The sequence below is a fragment of the Passer domesticus genome, chromosome 19 (genome assembly GCF_036417665.1).
Source record: "Passer domesticus isolate bPasDom1 chromosome 19, bPasDom1.hap1, whole genome shotgun sequence".
Lineage (NCBI taxonomy): Eukaryota > Metazoa > Chordata > Aves > Passeriformes > Passeridae > Passer > Passer domesticus.
In genome coordinates this window covers 9,675,462-9,694,761 of record NC_087492.1, presented here as the reverse complement: position 1 = coordinate 9,694,761, position 19,300 = coordinate 9,675,462, and the positions used below count along the sequence as shown (strand labels likewise).

The 19,300-nt window shown below is 54.3% G+C and overlaps 1 protein-coding gene and 1 long non-coding RNA gene across 3 annotated transcripts; both read left to right on the top strand.

Moving 5' to 3' along the window:
* The first annotated feature begins 12,939 nt into the window (after positions 1-12,939).
* On the top strand, positions 12,940-16,604 carry LOC135283840 (glutamine-rich protein 2-like). 2 transcript variants are annotated; one of them, XR_010349446.1, is made up of 11 exons: positions 12,940-13,422; positions 13,719-13,799; positions 13,875-13,913; positions 14,161-14,265; positions 14,453-14,544; positions 14,686-14,800; positions 14,954-15,157; positions 15,368-15,502; positions 15,674-15,800; positions 16,110-16,274; positions 16,431-16,559. XR_010349446.1 is itself a non-coding variant. In XM_064394960.1 (11 exons), exons 1-11 carry the CDS (start codon positions 13,168-13,170, stop codon positions 16,545-16,547), a joined length of 1,383 nt encoding a protein of 460 aa, XP_064251030.1. In that variant the 5' UTR covers positions 12,940-13,167; the 3' UTR covers positions 16,548-16,604. The 2 variants fall into 2 exon arrangements, 1 of the variants encoding a protein (XP_064251030.1); XM_064394960.1 differs by having other exon boundaries at positions 15,726-15,800; positions 16,431-16,604.
* A 1,634-nt stretch (positions 16,605-18,238) lies between these two features.
* LOC135283430 (uncharacterized) lies at positions 18,239-18,939 on the top strand. The gene is made up of 2 exons (XR_010349201.1): positions 18,239-18,356; positions 18,653-18,939. It is a non-coding gene; the product is annotated as an uncharacterized LOC135283430 (long non-coding RNA).
* Positions 18,940-19,300: the final 361 nt, after the last annotated feature.

Genomic DNA, 19,300 nt, shown 5'->3' with positions numbered 1-19,300 from the left:
CATGAAAGCTCAGAAGATGTGCCAGAGAGGATTTGCAGGCGTCTCCCATGTTCACATGTCGGACAAAGAAACAGCAGAAGGTGGCTGACAAGGTCAGCGTGCAGGAAATATATTCCCTTTCCATGTTGTCAGGTTTCCCAATGCTTGAAAGCCGATTTGAGAGTCCTCAATGGTTTATTTCCTCTGCTGGCTCATAAGTCAGCTCTGTATCCCCTCACCCAAAGGTTGCTGCTGTAGAGTTTTGAAGCAGGAAGGAGAAGGGGTGAATGGAGCGTGTTTTGGAAAGGGGCAGGTGGGGGTGGATGGCAGGTGTTCAAGGGAAGAACTTGGCTTGTCTTCCCACACAATCTTGGGGACATTGGCAGGAGAAATGATTTCATTGTCTTCTTTATGGACTGTCAAGCTGACATAAAACCTGACTTGGAGGAAATGGTACAAAGGCTTCAATACCTGACTTGGAGGAAATGGTACAAAGGCTTCACCCACGGAGACTCTCTGCCCTGAACTCCTGAGGAGAAAGGAGTCTGTGCCCCAACAACCCTACAGCTCAGCCAGGGGCTCACGGGGCTCCTCCTGCACCCCCAGCATGAGGAACAGCACCCCACTGCTTCCCTGGCATAGGCTGATCCCAATGGATGCTCCAAACCAGGCCCTGGGTTTGCTGTGCCAAAGCAGCAATGGCCGTGTCTGAAACCCAGGGGAAAGCAGCAGGTTGGTGATTCTCTCCCAGGGACTCAGCTCTGTGGGGCTGCTGGCCCCCCTGCAGCCTCTGCCCAGGAGCTGCCTGGGGATCCCTCTCTTGCTGAGGAAACAAACATTGAGGTACCCTGGGCTTCATCTGGGGCTTTGTGGTTGTGTCAGTGCCCTGCCCGTGGTGACTCACACTGACAGTTCACTGCACAGCAAAGCCAGGCTTAGTGCCTGCTCCACAATGCAGGAAGAGACTGAGAACATGAGGTGCCACAGAGCAGGACACTGACACAGCAGATGGAGAAGTGGCTTCGCTCTAACTCAAGTCTTAAACTGATTAAAAGGAAAATAGTGAGGCCTCTCCTGTCCTGTGAGACTTTCAAGCACCTTTCAGTCACTAAAGGGCTTCAAATGGGCTGGAGAGGGACTTGGCACAGGGGCCTGGAATGACAGGACAAGGGGGAGCGGTTTCACACTGTGAGACAGCAGGGTTAGACTGGGTTTTGGGAAGAAATTCTTCCCTGTGAGTGTGGTGATGCCTTGGCACAAGTTGCCCAAAGGAACTGTGTCTGCCCCATTCCTGAAAGTGTCCAGGGCCAGACTGGATGGGACTTGGAGCAACCTGGCCAGTGGAACGTGTTTCTGCCTATGGCAGGGTGTAGGAGTGTGCCCTCTAATGACAGAGTGGCAAAACTAGCCTTTGTCCCCCAAAAAAGGAATGAAACTCAGAAGTTTCTCTCAACGACAAGGTGAAAAGCTACCTCATAGGACCTCAGGGACTCCCACAAAAACTTGAGGACATCTAATTGGATAGAAGCCAAAAAGTCCTGCCTGACCCATCAGGTAGAAAAAGAAGAGAACAAAAGAGTTCTCTTCAAACAAAACAAAGTGTTTTTGTGAGGTGTTTTTACCAAGAGCAAACCTCTGCACCTGGCTCGAGTTTTTGTGTTTGTTATTTTGCCTTTTATTAAACCTTTTTGTTTCTAAAACTGCTGCAAAAGTCATCCTGCTTACTTTATGCCCCCAAATTAATAGCTGAGCTAACCTAGGCTGTATTATATTTCTTTTGAGAGCTTATGAGACCTGGCCCAAGAAAAAGAAATATAATAGAAGGGGATTGGAAAGAGAGCATCTTTGAGGTCCCTTCCAGCCGAAGCCATTCCATTCCATGACTCCATGACTCCATGACTTCATGAGTCTGTGACCCAGTGGCTGCCAGGGGTGAGGTGTGCTGCCTGGCAACAGGAGTTGTGATGAAAAGGGGCATGAGCAGAGCAAGCTCCAGTCTGTGACGGACAAGGGATGAGGAAGGAGCCTGCTGGCCACTCCACCCTTTTACCATCACTTTTGCTTATCCCTTTCATTATACATTTTAGCATCCCTGACAGACCCAACTGGGCAGGAAGGCTTGTGACAAATCAGGGACAGTGTGTGCAGTCATGGCAACATCCCTGGACACACTCAGCCTCTCCCAGTTGCTGGATCTCGCCATCGGGATGCCCCAGAATGGATCTGTTCACTTTGCAGCCTTGAGAAAACTGCTGCAGGCTGTGCTGGAGCACCTGGACGTGCAGTACCTGACAAGTGAGGAGCCGTGGCCAGGCCACCTGAGTGGCCCCTCACTTGCTGATGTGGCTGCTGAAGTCAAAGAAGTTAAGAGGGAGATGGAAGGCTACAGGAAACGCACATCCAAGGTAGAGGCTCTTCCCAGCCCCTGGGCACTCCCCCAGCAGACAGCCCCTCTCTGCTTCCTCACACAGCCGTGCTTGGCTCTGCCCTCACTGCCCTGGCAGAGCCGCTGGCAGGGGCTCTTTGCTGTCTGGATGGGCTTCAGTGCTCTGGCACTGAGCCCGGCTGGGGCAGGTGGCACTGGGACTCTCCCTGCTCACCTGGCTGTGCCATGGGCTGCCCGTGGCAGGGTGGGGCTCTTTGGGGTGTTATACCAAAATACTTAATGAACCACCAGAATGCCCAGGTCTGTGCAGACCACTGTGGTGGTGAAGTTGTCTTCCTCACAGACACTCCTCAAGGACTTGCCTCTCTTACCACTTTCTCTTACAGGCCCCCAGGGTAGAGACGATGAAGAAGGCCGAGGAGGCACAGGATGAGGTGAGCTGCTGCTGGGAGCAAGTTTTGGGTCTGAGACAGCAGCCCATACCCTTGGCTCTGCCTGTTGGATGCATGGAGAGTGCTGCCCCCACCACCCTGCAGTCCCGACAGGCCCTCCCCAGAGACTGACTCCCACCACCCCTCTCTGCTAGGACATGTCTCTTTCACTGGATCTCCATGAGGAGATTGGCATCATAAAGAGGGCACAGTCCCACACAGCACAGAAGATTAAGGAGTTGGCTGCCTCAGTAAGCTGTGGGGTGATGTTACCTTTGGGCTCTCATGGGGAAATTCAGTGTGGCTCCCTGAGCCCTGGGTTTGGAGTGAAGGCCTGGGAAAAGGATGGTGGCACTGGGACTTTGCGTGCAGCTGAAGGGTTGCCATGCTGAGACAACATGATGTCTATGCCCTGACTCTACTGTCACTGGTTTTCCCAGATTAAGAAGCTGGAGGAAGACCTTAAAAAGCTGAGGAAGGATATAGCCAAGTGGAAAGAAGAGAGCAGTAAGGAGATCTCTCAGCAACTCGAGTAAGGGGACAGGAGTGGGTTTCATACCCTGGGGGGCTGCAAGGGAGCCCAGATGGTCTGGCTGCATCCTGGTTTGTGGGCACAAGGTGCCCAGCAGCCCTGCAGGGGTAACCCTGCCCTTGCCCCCATCCCGCTGGCCAGGGCTTTGCTGGAGGAGACAAAGCGTGAGCTGCAGAAGATGGGAGAGCAGCAGGAGATGAGGAAGGCCATGCTGGAGCAGCTGGTGACTGAGACAACCAACAAGGTGAACGAGCAGATGAGGTCCTGGGGGAGCATTCCCAGCCCTCCTGGCTTGGTGCAGTACTCCTGGCGGGGTTCCCAGCCACATTCCCCAACTGGCTGGGGCCACTGAAGCCCACAGCATGCAGGACTGGTGGTTCCATTCATCCCATCTCTTGAGCTGATTCCTTTTGCCTTTCCTGCAGCTGGCTGAGATAGGGGAGATAGTGAAGAGTGTGCAGGAGGAGCAGGAGAAGGCAAAGGCAGAGTGCTCCAACTGCACCTTTGACATCAATGAGCATTTGGGGGAGCTCCTCCGGCGCTGTGAGAACCTCCAGGAGCAGGTGGAATCCCTGGAGTCCCGGCAGATGGCTGTGGGCAAGCTTGAAAAGATGATGAGGAACTGGGGCCAGGTAGGCAGCTGGCAGCATGGGGGACTGAGGACATCCCCTGGGGTAGACCCAAACTGCCCAAACTGGCCTGGACCAGTCAGTGGCATGGACGGAAATGAAAGCCTTGATGCAAATGTCCTGCTGACACTGAGAGGTCTTGACCACTGTTTCAGTAATGTGGGTCTGCCCCTGTGGAGCAGCCAGACCCCCTTTGTTCAGCAACAAATGTTTTTCCTCCTTGGAGCAGAACACAAAGCTGATGCAGCCCGAGGATGCAACAGCTGTACAGATGCAAAGGGACTATGAGAAGCTCAGCTTCATCTCCTGGACCCTCCAGAAGGACTCTGAACAAAAGCAGAAAGAAATCGAGGTGTGTGGCTGAAACTCATTTGAGGTCAGAGCATCCCCCAGGAAGACTCCAGGCAGGGATCACAAGGAATCTCCTGCTGACCTCCTCACAGCACTGTGCTGGTCCCAAGTGCATTTCCTCAAGGTTTTTGGGCAGGGGGAGAGGGGTGTGTTCCCCTGGCCAGGATGCAGCTCCAACCTTACTGCGGTACGATCAGTTCCTTTCTGTGCTGAAAGATGCTGTTCCAGTCTCTGGAGAAGCTGCAGAAGGAGAAGGCAGATCAGCAGGACATGCTGGCAGCAATGGACATGGTACAGTCTAGAGGGGCCTCTGTACCAGCCCAGGGGCTCCCGGGCAGGGTGACAAATGCCCCTTGCCCTTGGGGGCTGGGGGGCAGAACTGGTGTGGGGAGGGAGAATTTCCTGAGCTCAGGGGGTCCCTCACCCTCCAGATGGTGGGACCAAGCTCACCAGGCTGATGGGGCAAATGGGGCCACAGCAGCCTGAAAGGGCCATGCTGGCCTGGGGGAAGCACTCCTCCCTCTCCCCTCACACACGCTGGCCCTGCCTGTCCTTCCTCATCCCTTTCCCCACCGCTCTCCTGCCCTTCCCCTCTGCTAGAAGGCGGACAAAGCTGCCTTGGGCAGCAAAGTCAATTGCAGCCAGTTTGATGTCACTATGGAGCGTCTGGATGAGAGGATGCAGGAGTTGCAGAGCCAGATTTCAGGCCAGGAGCAGCACTGGAATAAGATGCAGCAGCAGCTCAGTGATGCAATGGAAGAGAAGGTGAGGGGTAGCTCATCCCCACCTTGAGGAACTGGCACCTTTGGGACTTGGCAGCCTGAGGCAGCATCCCTCTGAGGATCCCCCTCCAGGCTTTTCCCTGGAGAGCTCCATGTCACCTCCTGGGGCAGCTGGCTGAGGCTGTGCACCTGTTCACAGCTGGATCGCCTGGAGCTGAAGACTTTCGGTAACCACATGGAGAAGATGTGGAAGAAAAGTATTGAGGAGCTCAGGAATGAGATGAAGCAGGGTGACAGTGGTGCTGGGATTAAGAAGTGAGTGTGATTGAGACACTGATGGCTTTGGGAACAGTGATGGTCCCATTCCCTCCAGCTCTCCCACACACTGCCCCTCTGGTCCCCTGCCACGGCACCAATTCCACTGCTAAATGAACCTCAGGGATGCTGATTAAGCAGCTGCACCTTCTGCTTCCACCAGCAGCAGGTTCCACACAGGCAAGGAAGAACAAGAGAGGGCACCTGCAGGACAGAGCCCTCCCAAAGCAAAATGGGGCTGTGGGTGCAAAGGCTCCCAGAAGCCAGGCTGGGAGAGGGCAACTGCTCCTCCCAGGCAGGGCTGTGACACGCCGTGTCCCAGAGCTGGATCATGCCCTGCCCTCCTGCCACGCACACAGGGGACTTTGGTGCCCGAGAGGGGCTGCAAGCGCTGCACGGGCTGCTTGGGATGGTGACATGGGTGCCTGTGGCCTTCCCCAGGCCTCAGCCAGCACCTTGGGGATGGGGAGAAAGAGGCTCAAGAGCCCACGGTTCAGCCTGCAAACGCCGTGACCCTGTGCCGTGAGCTGCCCAGCGCCTGGCTGCTGCCCGCCAGCTGCTGCCTGTGTGCTGCAGGGCTGTGGCCCCAGGAGCTCAGCCAGCCCTCTTCCCTCACCCTCCTCAGGCAGCTGCCAGTGCCTTTCACGTGCCTGTCCTGTGACCGCATGCTCACCGTGCAGGTTCCTGGCCAGTGAGTAGCACCAGGGCATGCGGGCAGCGGGGCTGGCATGGGGGAGATGGGTGCCAGCAGTGACCCTGCTGGGCACAGGGGTGCCAGTGTCTGCTGGGGAGGGGCTGATGTGGGGAGACCCCTCTGCAGCCCTGCCCATCAGCAGGGGCTGTGGGCACTCATCCCAAGGGCTACAGGCAGCGGGATGCCATGGGGTACAATCCCATGGGTTTGTGGGTGCCGCCTCCAACAGGAACAGGTTGTTTGTCCCCTGTCACACCCCTGTGACTCCTGCCCTCCCCAGGTACCCCAAGATACTCCCATACTTGCAGCCACTGCGCCCTGGCAAGGAGCCACAGCACAGCCAAAGGTAAGGGCCCTGAGGACACATCCCTGGCTCCTGGGGTGCAGCGTAGCCCTGCCACAGCAAGGAGGGCTCTGCATTTGTGTGGGACAGGCTATTGCTCCCTGCTGGGAGCTCCTGCAGCAGATGGACAGGAGCTGGCAGGGGCATGCCCCTGCAGGCAGCACTGCCAGTCCCCTCCCTGGCACGGCAGGGTGGTGCCCAGGGTGCCACAGGGCTGGACACTGAGGATCCTCTGCCCCATCCCACAGGAGGCCAGTGGTCCGTGGCGGTGGCTCCCATGTGCCACAGAGCTCTGGGGACCATCAGAGCAGCAGTTTCAAACTGCCACCAATTCAGGATTGTCTGCGGAACAAGGCATTTCTGCAGGGACTCGTGACCCTCCCCAACAAGGTAGGGATGATGAAGGTGAGGACATGGCACGTGTACTGGGGGCGGGCCGGGCGATGCTGAGGATCCTGGGTGAATTTGTGCCTTCAGTTTCCTCGGGCACAGCTGCTTTGGGAGGGTTGCTAGGGAATGCTGGACTGGACCCTGCCTTTCAGCCAGCTGCTCTCTCCTTCCCAGCCCAGAGTGACCCAGCTGCTGGGCAGGGGTGGACACGTGCCGAGGGGCCGCAATGACCAGCTTCCTGTGGTGACCAGGACACTGGATGAGCCAGGTGTGGCCCTGTCAGGGCACGGGGAGCAGGGGGACAAGAGACTGGCTGTCTGCTGGGTCTGCACCTGCTCCCTGCGGGTCCCTGGCCAAGCAGGTGACCCTCCTGCTGCCCCGTTCTGAGCTGGCTGAGCTGACCCAGACGGGGCAGCCCCGGGGCCTGGGGGCTCAGCCTTGCCTCTCCCCCCAGGCCCTGCCACCTCTCGGCATCACCGGCCAGGCACAGCCCCCCGACACGTCTCCAGGGCACCAGGGCTCCTCCAGCCACTCCAGCCCCGGGAGACTTCGACAGCCCTCAAGTAGCTGGACAGGACTGGGAACCCAGTGCTCCACCAGGGATGTCTCATCAGCAGAGAGTAAACTCCGGGACAATTGTTGTCCGAGAAATAACATTTTCATTCTATTCGGTTAATAAAAAACCTTCTGAAAGACACACACAGCCTTTTCCCACTGCCTCTGAAACCACTGGGATAAACCAAAGTGTCCTACACTATTTTTACTATTAGTTATCAGGCATTACTTTATTCCCAGCTCCAGGGTGTTATCATATTATTGCAGAGGTTCCATATTGTTTTCTGCTTATCGCAAAAGTTTCATACCACCTTGGTGTGGTTTCATGGGCAGCTCTTCAGAGCACTGTCTCTTCTTCACAGCAGGCAACAGACTCCAGTTCCTCCCAACCAGCCAACCCACTCTTTTATAGCACTCTTCTTATTGGTCACAGCCATGGCCTGTTAAAGTCAGGCCTGTTCCTAATCTTGTTAACTGGCCCATCTGCAGCTTATTTAGGGGTAAGATTACTTTTTGCACTGTCCTTATTTAATTATATTCTATCTCCCCAAACCAGGGTACATGGGAGTAGCTCCACTCAGAATGCACACCCACTCTCTAAACTTTTCACTATGTATTTTCAGCAAACAAATTAATGGTCATTGCTTATAAATTACATATTTCTCTTCATTCATTAATCTCCTATCATCCATTTGGTATTGATTTCTCAGTTCTCATGCTGCTGCCAGATGAACAATTGCTTGCTCCTGGCGGGCTCCACACTATGCTCATTTTGCCAAGTCCATGGAACCACACCATCAAAAGCAGGAGAAACTTTTACCAAGGAGGGGAGTCAATCTACAGCCCATCGATCTAAGCTTTCACTAATTAAATACCCGGCCAGCTGTACAAACTTTTCTCCTCATTTGCAAAGAAACACCATTTCACCACGTGGTCAGGTATGACTGTGGGTTCACCGACCACCCGAGACTGCCATGGAGACTCCCAGGGCAGAAGAGTGCATGTGCTGAGGGGAGGGAATGTATATTCATGTCTTGGGGGAAATTATTGCCATATGTGTGTTTCTTCTGAGAATAGTTATGAATATGATGACAAATACAGTATTTCAACAGGGGCTTTTCCTGTACACAGCATGTACTCTCTGTGCAGCCATCCCCCATACATCTGGCTTTGCAGTAAAGAATGCCTAATCCCTAATATGAAATTAAAGTCTTTATTTCTTTCTGGTTTTGATAACAATATTAATTAGTCCACTTGTCAGTCTTTTTATTACTTTTAATTTTTTTCCAGATATTGTTTTCAGTACATTAAGAGTGGAATTCTCCTTGTTCGTTTCTTCTTTACCTCTGGTTTCCACACCTTGTCCTCACACTCTACAAATTCTGCATTCCTGGTGTCCAGTTCTCACCCCATTTCTCTATCCCAATCTTTGTTCACTGAATCACGTCAAGTTCATTTAGCAAAACTTAAAAGTTCAGTAATTTTCCCAAATAATGTTCCACTAACAGCAGTTTGTATAAAATCTTGCTACATGCTCCAGTGGAAAACTGCACTGCTTATGATTAAGTGAAGCCATTATTAACTGAGTTAATGAAAACAAATAATAGGAATCTCAAATTAGAAAGTTATATCATTTCCAACACATCCCCCCTTTATAAGTGACCTTATTTCTTTTAGGATTACTTCCACTTAAATCATTGGATATTTAGAAAGACTTAAGACACTAAAATGCAATAATTCCTATTAAAATACTTAGTAAAACTTTTTGGCAAAACCTATACTATTTTAGATCCAGGGCCATTCAATTTTGCCAGCATTTTATCTTGGGCTTGTTATTCTGGGGTTACCTCTGAAAGGTCATACATTTTGCTGCAGCAACTATTGGGATGCTTTTCTCTGCCAGCCCTTTAGCAGCTTTATCTGCCAGTCGGTTTCCAACACTAACTGATGTATTTCCTAATGGATGAGCTTTACAATGCATGAGAGCCACTTGGGCTGGTACCTGAACACTTTCTAGTAATTGTCTGGTAATGTCTCCACCTTTGACAGAGGATCCTTGTGCTGAAAGGAGCCCTCCTTTGTTCCAGAGAGCTCCGTGGGCAGGTACTGCTCCAAAGGCACGGTTAGCATTAGCCCATGTGTTCCCATTCTTCCCCTGAGACAATTCCAGGCTGCCATAGACTGAGCAGCTCAGCCTTGTGTGCAGAGGTGGTAAGAGGTAATGGGACGGCTTGGATTGGGCCCTACTGCACAGCCAAACTTCTGCTTTCCTTTGCTCACAAAGCTGCTCCCACCTGTGGACAATTCCCAGGCCGGATCTTCTACCAGAGGAACTCCTCTGCTGGAGTGAAGCTGCTCAGTCGTTGGAACACAGGCATGTTGTGAGGCTTCTTGACTTTCTGGTACAGATTCCAGGAACGTGGCTGGGTGCAAGGCAAAGGAGTTGTTTGCAGTTCCCCATCATCGTGCTCCAACAAGATAACTTGATACTTCAGCATTCGACTTGGGGGTCACCAGTGGCCTCCTTTGTGTTCTAGAACAGAGAGGACCAAGGGGGGAACATGAGCAGTCATTATCTGGCCCATGGTCCATTCGGGGCTTCTTGGATTAAAGCGCAGCTCCTGCTCCAAGTCAAAGGCAGTTAAGGGACATCCCTTAACTTACACTGTCCACTTGTTTGGAAAAATATCTTATGGCCCTTTTCCATGTGCATAACCTCTGAGCTAACACCCGTAGTGCAACACGTCAGTGCTCATGAACAATCTGCTCAAGAGGCTTGCTCAAGTCAGGTAATGCCTGTGCAGGGCTGGCATTAGAGCTCTCTTGGGGTCTCTGAAAGCCTCTGGCATTCTGGGGTCCACTGTAGCACCTCCTTGGTGTAGCACCTCCTTGGGCGATTCTCAGGGTCTCATATAAAGGTCTTACCCATAGGCCAGAATTAAAAATCCTGAGCCCACACCAACCACCCATTCCTAGAAATATTCCTAACTTGCAAACACACCTTGGCTCTGGAGTTCGGCTCTCTTCTTTTGGTTGCAAGACTTTGCTGTCCCTGGGAAATGGTGAACCTCATATAGGTAATGTGCTCTTGGCGCTTTAGGCCTTCTTCTTGGATACCTTGTAACTGGCTTGTCCCAAAATTTTCAGGAATCTTAAGAGTCATATCAACGCATCCAGCTTGAGTTCCTGTAGAAATTAAAAGATCACCTACATCCTTTTGCAAAGTGATATCCTCATTCTCCTTTTCCCATACCTCCAATCTTTTCCCTATTGGTTCTTGTTTTGGGGTGATAGCATGATACTGTGTCTCCTATTGTCTGCTTTATGCCCAGACATGGGTCCTGTAACTTTAAGCTGGGTCTGAGAGAGGGGTGCAAAGCCAGTGGAATTCTTTTGGTGTGGTTTTCCAACATCCTGCCCCAGGCTCCCTCAGCTGTGTTGTGCAGCACAGACAGAGGGAGTACATCTCGGCTTTCAGCTGGCTTCTCGTTTCTTTGACAATGGCAGAAGTCTTTCCAGGACTGTGGCTTCTTCTCCTGGAACGGTTTTTGCTTTTCCCTGGTCTGAAGCACCAGAACATCGCCGGCAGCCCTGTGCCTTGGCCCGCAGGGGAGGCCCTGGGATGCACATCCCGGCTCTGGACTCGGGAGGAACCGAGCCACGCCTACAGAAAGAGCTCTGAATCCACCAGCCTACCCCACAATGAGAAGGCTTGAATATCTAACGTTATTCATTCTTTTTCCCATGCCTGCCTCCACTCTGTGTGTTAAATAAACAGCTTTTTTCACTTTCCTCCAAAAAATTTCCTTGCTGTAGGAGGGAGGGCGTGCCGAAACCTGTTTTCTTTAGAGGAGATGTTTCCTCCTAACTTGTCTCAAATTGAGACATTTCTCAAATAATGTGGGGTGATTTTTGAACCCTGGAGGAAGAACAGTCCACCTCAATTGGTTTTCATGGCCCATCAAGGAACTTTCCATTCGAGAAACAAGAGTTGAATTTCAGTTTCAAGGGCAATGCAGAAAAAATCATCCTTAACATCCACAACAGTGGACTCATCAAGACTCATCAATTTCCTTATTTGAGGTGAAAAGTGTATAACTACCACTATAACTACCACTGGGTCTCACACTAGTCTCACACTATTTCCTTGACAGCTCTGACATCTTGTACTGGCCTGTGTTCCTTAGTGTGTGCTTCCTTTACTGGCAGGAGAGGAGTGCTATATTGTGACTCACATTCCCTTAGTGACCCATCTTCCAAAATTTAGCAATTCATTCTTCTAACCCTCTTCTACCTTCTAACTTCAAAGAATAATTGTTCTGCCTGACCAGTCTTCCATCAGGCTCCAACCGAATCCTTACTGGTTCCAGTGTCTTGATTTCCCTGGAATTCCATTGGTGCACACCAACACAGTGACAGTGTTTTCCCCCTCCTCCCACCAGGGATGTGCAGGCGGGAAATACTTGTCCAGCATTCCCTGCTGAACATTCTGAGCATGCCCTCTCTCAGCCTCTTCCCCCACTTTTGCCATTACCACAATTCCTCCACCTGGAGTTAACAGTGTGTCTGAATGACCTTCCTAAAATCCCAGGGCTCTTTGCCTTGAACTCACTGGATTAGGGCATCAGAGGATCTCCCGGAAAAATCTTTGGAGTGCACCGGAGTCCTCTCGATCCCATGAATCCATGGAGCAAAAGAAGGAGAAAAGTTCCACCTGGGTCATTAGCAACTGTCACCAAAACCAGGATAAATGAAATCCTCAAACACTATCCTTTTAGTTTTGGCAAGTTGGGCGTTACTTTATTCTCCTCAGGACGAGTGGAGCGGATAGTTCGAGCCACACACATAGAAAAAGCTTTTGACTTAGTTATCTGTTTTTTGCAAACAAAGGAATCAATGGTCATCCATTCTAAATGACATAATTCTCTTCATTACTTGGCATCCTAACTGCTGTTGGGCTTCACCCACGGAGACTCTCTGCCCTGAACTCCTGAGGAGAAAGGAGTCTGTGCCCCAACAACCCTACAGCTCAGCCAGGGGCTCACGGGGCTCCTCCTGCACCCCCAGCATGAGGAACAGCACCCCACTGCTTCCCTGGCAAAGGCTGATCCCAATGGATGCTCCAAACCAGGCCCTGGCTTTGCAGCAGTGAACAAACTGGCTTACATGTAACACACATCTTCAACGGATAAAAAAGAAAGACAATGAGGCTGTACTCTCCTGGCAGACCTTGGAGCATGTTTTGGCAAATAAAAGGACTACAAAAGGGCTGGAGGTGGACTTTGCACAAGGGCCTGACATGGGAACAGCTTCACACTGAGAGAGGGGAGAGATCGGTGGGATATTGGGAAGAAATTCTTCCCTGTGAGCGTGGTGATGCCTTGCCACAGTCTGCACCATTCCTGGAAATGTCCAAGACCAGGTTAGGTGGCACTTGCAGCAACCTGGTCTAGCGGAAAATGTTCCTTGACCTGTCCCTGACCGGGCCTGAAACGAGATGATCTTTTAGGTCCCTTCCAGCCCCAGCCATTCCAAGGCTCCATTAATCTATGACTTCATGAGTCTGGAACCCATTGGTTACCAGGAGTGGAGTGGTGCGCAGCCTGGCAACGGGTGTTGTGATGAGGAGGGCCACCAGCAACCTGGTTCCAGTCCTGCAAGGGACAAGGAAGGAGGAAGGAGCCTGCTGGCTACTCATCCTTTTCCTTATCGCATTCGCTCATTGCTTCTATCGCACCTGCTGTTCAACCCATTTGTCATCAATTTTGCTTGTCCCTGACAGGCCCAACTGGGCCCATTTGGGCCAACTGTGACAAATCAGGGACAGAGTGTGTGCAGTCATGGCAACATCTCTGGACACACTCAGCCTCTCCCAGATGCTGGATCTCGCCATTGGGACACCCCAGAAGGGATCTGTTCACTTTGCAGCCATGAGAAAACTGCTGCAGGCTGTGCTGGCGCACCTGGACGTGCAGTACCTGACAAGTGAGGAGCCATGGCCAGGCCAGCTGAGTGGCCCCTCACTTGCTGATGTGGCCACTCACATGGAAAAGATGAAGAAAGAGATGGAAGACTGCAAGAAACAGATGTCTGAGGTACAAGCTCTTCCCCGCCCCTGGGCACTCCCCCAGCAGACAGCCCCTCTCTGCTTCCTCACACAGCCGTGCTTGGCTCTGCCCTCACTGCCCTGGCAGAGCCGCTGGCAGGGGCTCTTTGCTGTCTGGATGGGCTTCAGTGCTCTGGCACTGAGCCCGGCTGGGGCAGGTGGCACTGGGACTCTCCCTGCTCACCTGGCTGTGCCATGGGCTGCCCGTGGCAGGGTGGGGCTCTTTGGGGTGTTGCTGCCCTGGCCATCACCTCTGATATCCCTGTTTCTCAAACTGTTTCACAGCTTGTTCATGAAGTGATTGTTGGGATACAGGCAGAAGTTTCCCACCTCTCAGAGGATGTTAGGAAGATGCAGAAGGCCCAGGTTTGTGCAGACCACGGTGGTGGCGAATGTCATGGTGCCTCCACTCCTTGTCTCTGATAGCACTTTCTCCTACAGTCCTACATGTCAGAGGAAATTAAGAAGATCCAGGAGGAGGTGAGCTGCTGCTGGGAGCAAGTTTTGGACTGAGACTGCAGCCCGTACCCTCTGCCCTGCTGGTTGGAAGCTCAGCACTCTTGGCCCTGCTAGATGCATGGACCGTGCTGCCTGCAGAGCCCTGCCAGCCTGGCTGAGCTTGGCCCTGCACTGTCCCCAGTGCTTGGCAAACCACAGCAGGGCTCGAGGGCTTGCGGGTCCCCACTGACCCTCCCAGAGGCTCACTGCCACCACTGCTCTCTCCTAGGACATGGCTCTCATCCAGGATCTGCGTGAGGAGGTTGACAGGATAAAAACAACCCAGATCCGCATGGAAGGAGACATAAAGAAGCTTAAGGAGACTCCTGCCCTAGTGAGCTGTTGGGTCATGTAATCTTTGGGCTCTCATGGGGAACTTCAATGAGACTCCAAGAGCAGGGTTTGGGGTCAGGGTCTCAGGACTGCGTTGGGGCCCTGGAGCTTTCTGTGTGTCTGAAGGGCCCCCACGCTGGGACAACATGATGGCTGTGCCCTGACTCTACTGTCACTGGTCTTCCCAGATTAAGAAGATGGGAGAGGACCTTAAAAAGCTGAGGGAGGATGCAGCCAAATGGAAAGAAGAGAGCAGCAAGGAGATCTCTCAGCAAATTGAGTAAGAGGACAGGAGTGGGTTTCATACCCTGGGGGGCTGCAAGGGAGCCCAGATGGTCTGGCTGCATCCTGGTTTGTGGGCACAAGGTGCCCAGCAGCCCTGCAGGGGTAACCCTGCCCTTGCCCCCATCCCGCTGGCCAGGGCTTTGCGGCAGGAGACAAAGCATGAGCTGCAGAAGATGGGAGAGCAGGTGGAGATGAGGTATACCATGCTGGAGCAGGTGGTGATTGAGACAATTAACAAAGTCAATGAGCAGGTGAGGTCCTGGGGGAGCATTCCCAGCACTCCTGGCTTGGTGCAGTACTCCTGGTGGCGTTTCCAGCCATATTCCCTAACTGGGTGGGGCCACCCAGCACTGTTGATTCCATTCATCCCATTTCTGAGCCAATTTCTTCTGCCTTTTCTGCAGCTTGGTGATACAGGCGAAACTGGGGACCTAGAGGATGAGCAGCAAGAGGGGAATGGAGACTGCTCCAGTTGCACCTTCAACATCAGAGCGTGCTTGGGGAAGCTCCTCCAGCGCTGTGAGAAACTCCAGGAGCAGGTGGAATCCATGGAGTCACGGCAGATGGCCATGGGAAAATGCAACAAAATGATGAGGAAATATGTCCAGGTAGGCAGCTGGCAGGATGGGGGACTGAGGACATCCCCTGGGGTAGACCCAGATTGGCCTGGACCAGTCAGTGGCATGGACCAAAATGAAAGCCTTGATGCAAATGTCCTGCTGACGCTGAGAGCTCATGGCCACTGGTTGAGTAATGCGGGTCTGCCTCTGTGGAGCAGCCGAGTCCCTTTTGCTCAGTACGTGGTTTTTCCTTTCAAGGAGCGGGAGCAAGACCAGAAGCGGCTGCACTACGTGGAGGCTACAGTTGTACAGATGAAGGGAGACTGTGAGAAGCTCAGCTTTGTTTCTGGGGCCCTGCAGAAAGACTCTGAACAAAAGCAGAAAGAAATCGAGGTAGGTGGCTGACACTCCTTTGGTGTCACAGCACCCCCCAGGCTCTCCTTGTGATTACAGGCAGGGATCACAAGAATGTCTCCCTGCTGACCTTTTCAGCACTGTGCTTGTTCCAAGTGCATTTCCTCAAGGTTTTTGGGCTAGGGGAGAGGGGTGTGTTCCCCTGGCCAGGATGCAGCTCCAACCTTACTGCGGTGTAATGAGTTCCTTTCTGTGCTGAAAGATGCTGTTCCAGTTTCTGGAGAAACTGCAGAAGGAGAAGGCAGATCAGCAGGACATGCTGGCAGCAATGGACATGGTACAGTCTAGAGGGGCCTCTGTACCAGCCCAGGGGCTCCTGGGCAGGGTGACAAATGCCCCTTGCCCTTGGGGGCTGGGGGGCAGAACTGGTGTGGGGAGGGAGAATTTCCTGAGCTCAGGGGGTCCCTCACCCTCCAGATGGTGGGACCAAGCTCACCAGGCTGACGGGGCAAATGGGGCCACAGCAGCCTGAAAGGGCCATGCTGGCCTGGGGGAAGCACTCCTCCCTCTCCCCTCACACACGCTGGCCCTGCCTGTCCTTCCTCATCCCTTTCCCCACCGCTCTCCTGCTCTTCCCCTCTGCTAGAAGGCGGACAAAGCTGCCTTGGGCAGCAAAGTCAATTGCAGCCAGTTTGATGTCACTATGGAGCGTCTGGATGAGAGGATGCAGGAGTTGCAGAGCCAGATTTCAGGCCAGGAGCAGCACTGGAACAATACGCAGCAGCAGCTCAGCCTTGTGGAGGAGGAGAAGGTGAGGGGTACCTGGTCCCCACAATGAAGAACTGGCACCTTTGGGACTTGGCAGCCTGAGACAGCATCCCTCTGAGGATCCCCCTCCAGGCTTTTCCCTGGAGAGCTCCATGTCACCTCCTGGGGCAGCTGGCTGAGGCTGTGCACCTGTTCACAGCTGGATCGCCTGGAACTGAAGACTTTCCGTAACCAGATGGAGGAGACCTGGAACAGGAACATGGATGAGCTTGAGAATAGGCTGAGGCGTGAAAACGCTGCTGGGTATAAGAAGTGAGTGTGATGGAGACACTGATGGCTTTGGGGACAGCGATGGTCCCATTCCCTCCAGCAACTGCTCCTCCCAGGCAGGGCTGTGACACGCCGTGTCCCAGAGCTGGATCATGCCCTGCCCTCCTGCCATGCACACAGGGGACTTTGGTGCCCGAGAGGGGCTGCAAGCGCTGCACGGGCTGCTTGGGATGGTGACATGGGTGCCTGTGGCCTTCCCCTGGCCTCAGCCAGCACCTTGGGGATGGGGAGAAAGAGGCTCAAGAGCCCACGGTTCAGCCTGCAAACGCCGTGACCCTGTGCCGTGAGCTGCCCAGCGCCTGGCTGCTGCCCGCCAGCTGCTGCCTGTGTGCTGCAGGGCTGTGGCCCCAGGAGCTCAGCCAGCCCTCTTCCCTCACCCTCCTCAGGCAGCTGCCAGTGCCTTTCACGTGCCTGTCCTGTGACCGCATGCTCACCGTGCAGGTTCCTGGCCAGTGAGTAGCACCAGGGCATGGGGGCAGCGGGGCTGGTATGGGGGAGATGGGTGCCAGCAGTGACCCTGCTGGGCACAGGGGTGCCAGTGTCTGCTGGGGAGGTGCCGATGTGGGGAGCCCCCTCTGCAGCCCTGCCCATCAGCAGGGGCTGTGGGCACTCATCCCAAGGGCTACAGGCAGCGGGATGCCATGGGGTACAATCCCATGGGTTTGTGGGTGCCGCCTCCAACAGGAACAGGTTGTTTGTCCCCTGTCACACCCCTGTAACTCCTGCCCTCCCCAGGTACCCCGAGACACTGCCGTATTTGCAGCCACTGCGCCCTGGCAAGGAGCCACAGCACAGCCAAAGGTAAGGGCCCTGAGGACACATCCCTGGCTCCTGGGGTGCAGCATAGCCCTGCCACAGCAAGGAGGGCTCTGCACCTGGGCTGGGGCAGAGGAGCCTGGCAGGGCTGCGCAGAGCCGGGGAGCAGAAGGCAGCTGTGGAGGGCCAGTGCTTGTCCCAGGCCTGGGGCGGTTTTGCATTCCTTGCCTTGCCCTGCCCTGTCTCACCCACATCTCTGTCCCAAGGTTGCTGAAAGCACATCTGATGAGCTGTGTCTGTTTTCAATTTGAGCTCAAGCTTGGTGGGGAGTTTTGTGCCTCCTGTGAAAGGAGTTCCCAAAACCAAGCCCTGCAGCTGGGACAGACCAGCTCCTGCCAGCTGGTGTCCTGTGCACAGGGACCTGCCATGGCCATGGCCAGCACACCTGGCCGTGGGGACAGAGCCAGCAGATCCGGCCGGGTGGATGGGCTTGGGGCTCCTGCAGCAGGTGGACAGGAGCTGGCAGGGACATGTCCCTGCAGGCAGCACTGCCAGTCCCCTCCCTGGCACAGCAGGGTGGTGCCCAGGGTGCCACAGGGCTGGGCACTGAGGATCCTCTGCCCCATCCCACAGGAGGCAATTGGTCAATGGCAGGGTCCCTCGTGTGCCACAGAACTCTGGGGACCATCAGAGCAGCAGCTCCACCATGCAGAACATCCAGGCTTCTCCACAGAAAAGTAGTCAGCCACAGGCCTCCTTGACAGTCCAGAAAAAGGTAGGCATGATGATGGTGGGGACACAGAATGGCGACTGAGGCTTGATGGCATTGCTGACTATCCAGCGGCAATCTGTGCCTTCAGTTCCCAGGGAGACCTGGGTTGGGAGGTTCATTGGGGGATGCTGGATTGGGCCCTGCATTGCAGCCAGCTGCCCTCTCCTCCTCAGCCCAGTGTGACCCTGCTGCAGCCCAGTGAGGGACACATCCCGAGGGGCCATGATGTTCAGCTTCCTGTAGTGACCAGGACACAGGATGCGTCAGGTATGGCCCTGTTAGGGCACGGGGGTTAACGAGGACAGGGGGCTGATTGTCTGCTGGGAACAGGCCGGTGGATGAGTACGGCTGTGTGTGCAGATCTGGGCAAGTTGGGATGGGCATTGGGGCTCTGGACTGCTTTGGAAGGGGCAGAAGAATGGAGGAGAATGACTGAGTCGTGGGGATATCTGACGGTCTTTCACAAGGAAGGTGACACTCATGCTGGCCCCTCCTGGGCTGGCAGAGTTGCTCCATTGTTGCTTCCCCTGGGAAGTGGCAGCTCAGCCTCACTTCACCCCCAGGCCCTGCCGCCTCACAAGAGCCCCGGCCGCGCACAGCTCCCCGACTGTTCCCATGGGCACGAGGGCTCATCCAGCCTCTCCAGCCACGCCGGACATCAACAGCCCCCAGCCAGCTGGAAAGGACCCATCGCCCAGTGCTCGACCTGGGACATCTCGTGAGAAGCACGAAACGCGTGTGACGACAGTCATCAGAACGATGACTTTTTAGTTTTATTAGGTTAGTTAATGAGTAGTTAATAAGTTAGTTAAGTAGTGTTATTTAGTTAATAAAAACCCTTAAAATTCCAGGCCGGGCCTTGTCTCACCAGCCTCTCTCTTCCCCGCTCTCCCTGGGGCTCCTTCAGCTCCTTGCCCCTGCTGTGGCTCTGCCTCCGGGCTGAGCAGGTCGAGCCCGGGCCAGCCCTGAGGCTGCTGCTGCTCCCGTGGCGTCTGCGGGGCAGCTCCGAGGCTCCGGGCCCGCTGCGGCAGCAGGAGCAGCGCTGCAGAGCCCGCGGCCCTGAGGGGCTGGCAAGCCACGGGCAGATGGCCATGGGGCCCGGCGGGCACTGCTGGCGCTGCTGCTCTCGGCTGCCGCCTGAAATCCTTACAGGCAGCCCTGACGCCGACTCAGGAGCCGCCTGGAGCCGTGCCCGAGGGCTGGCCCCGGCC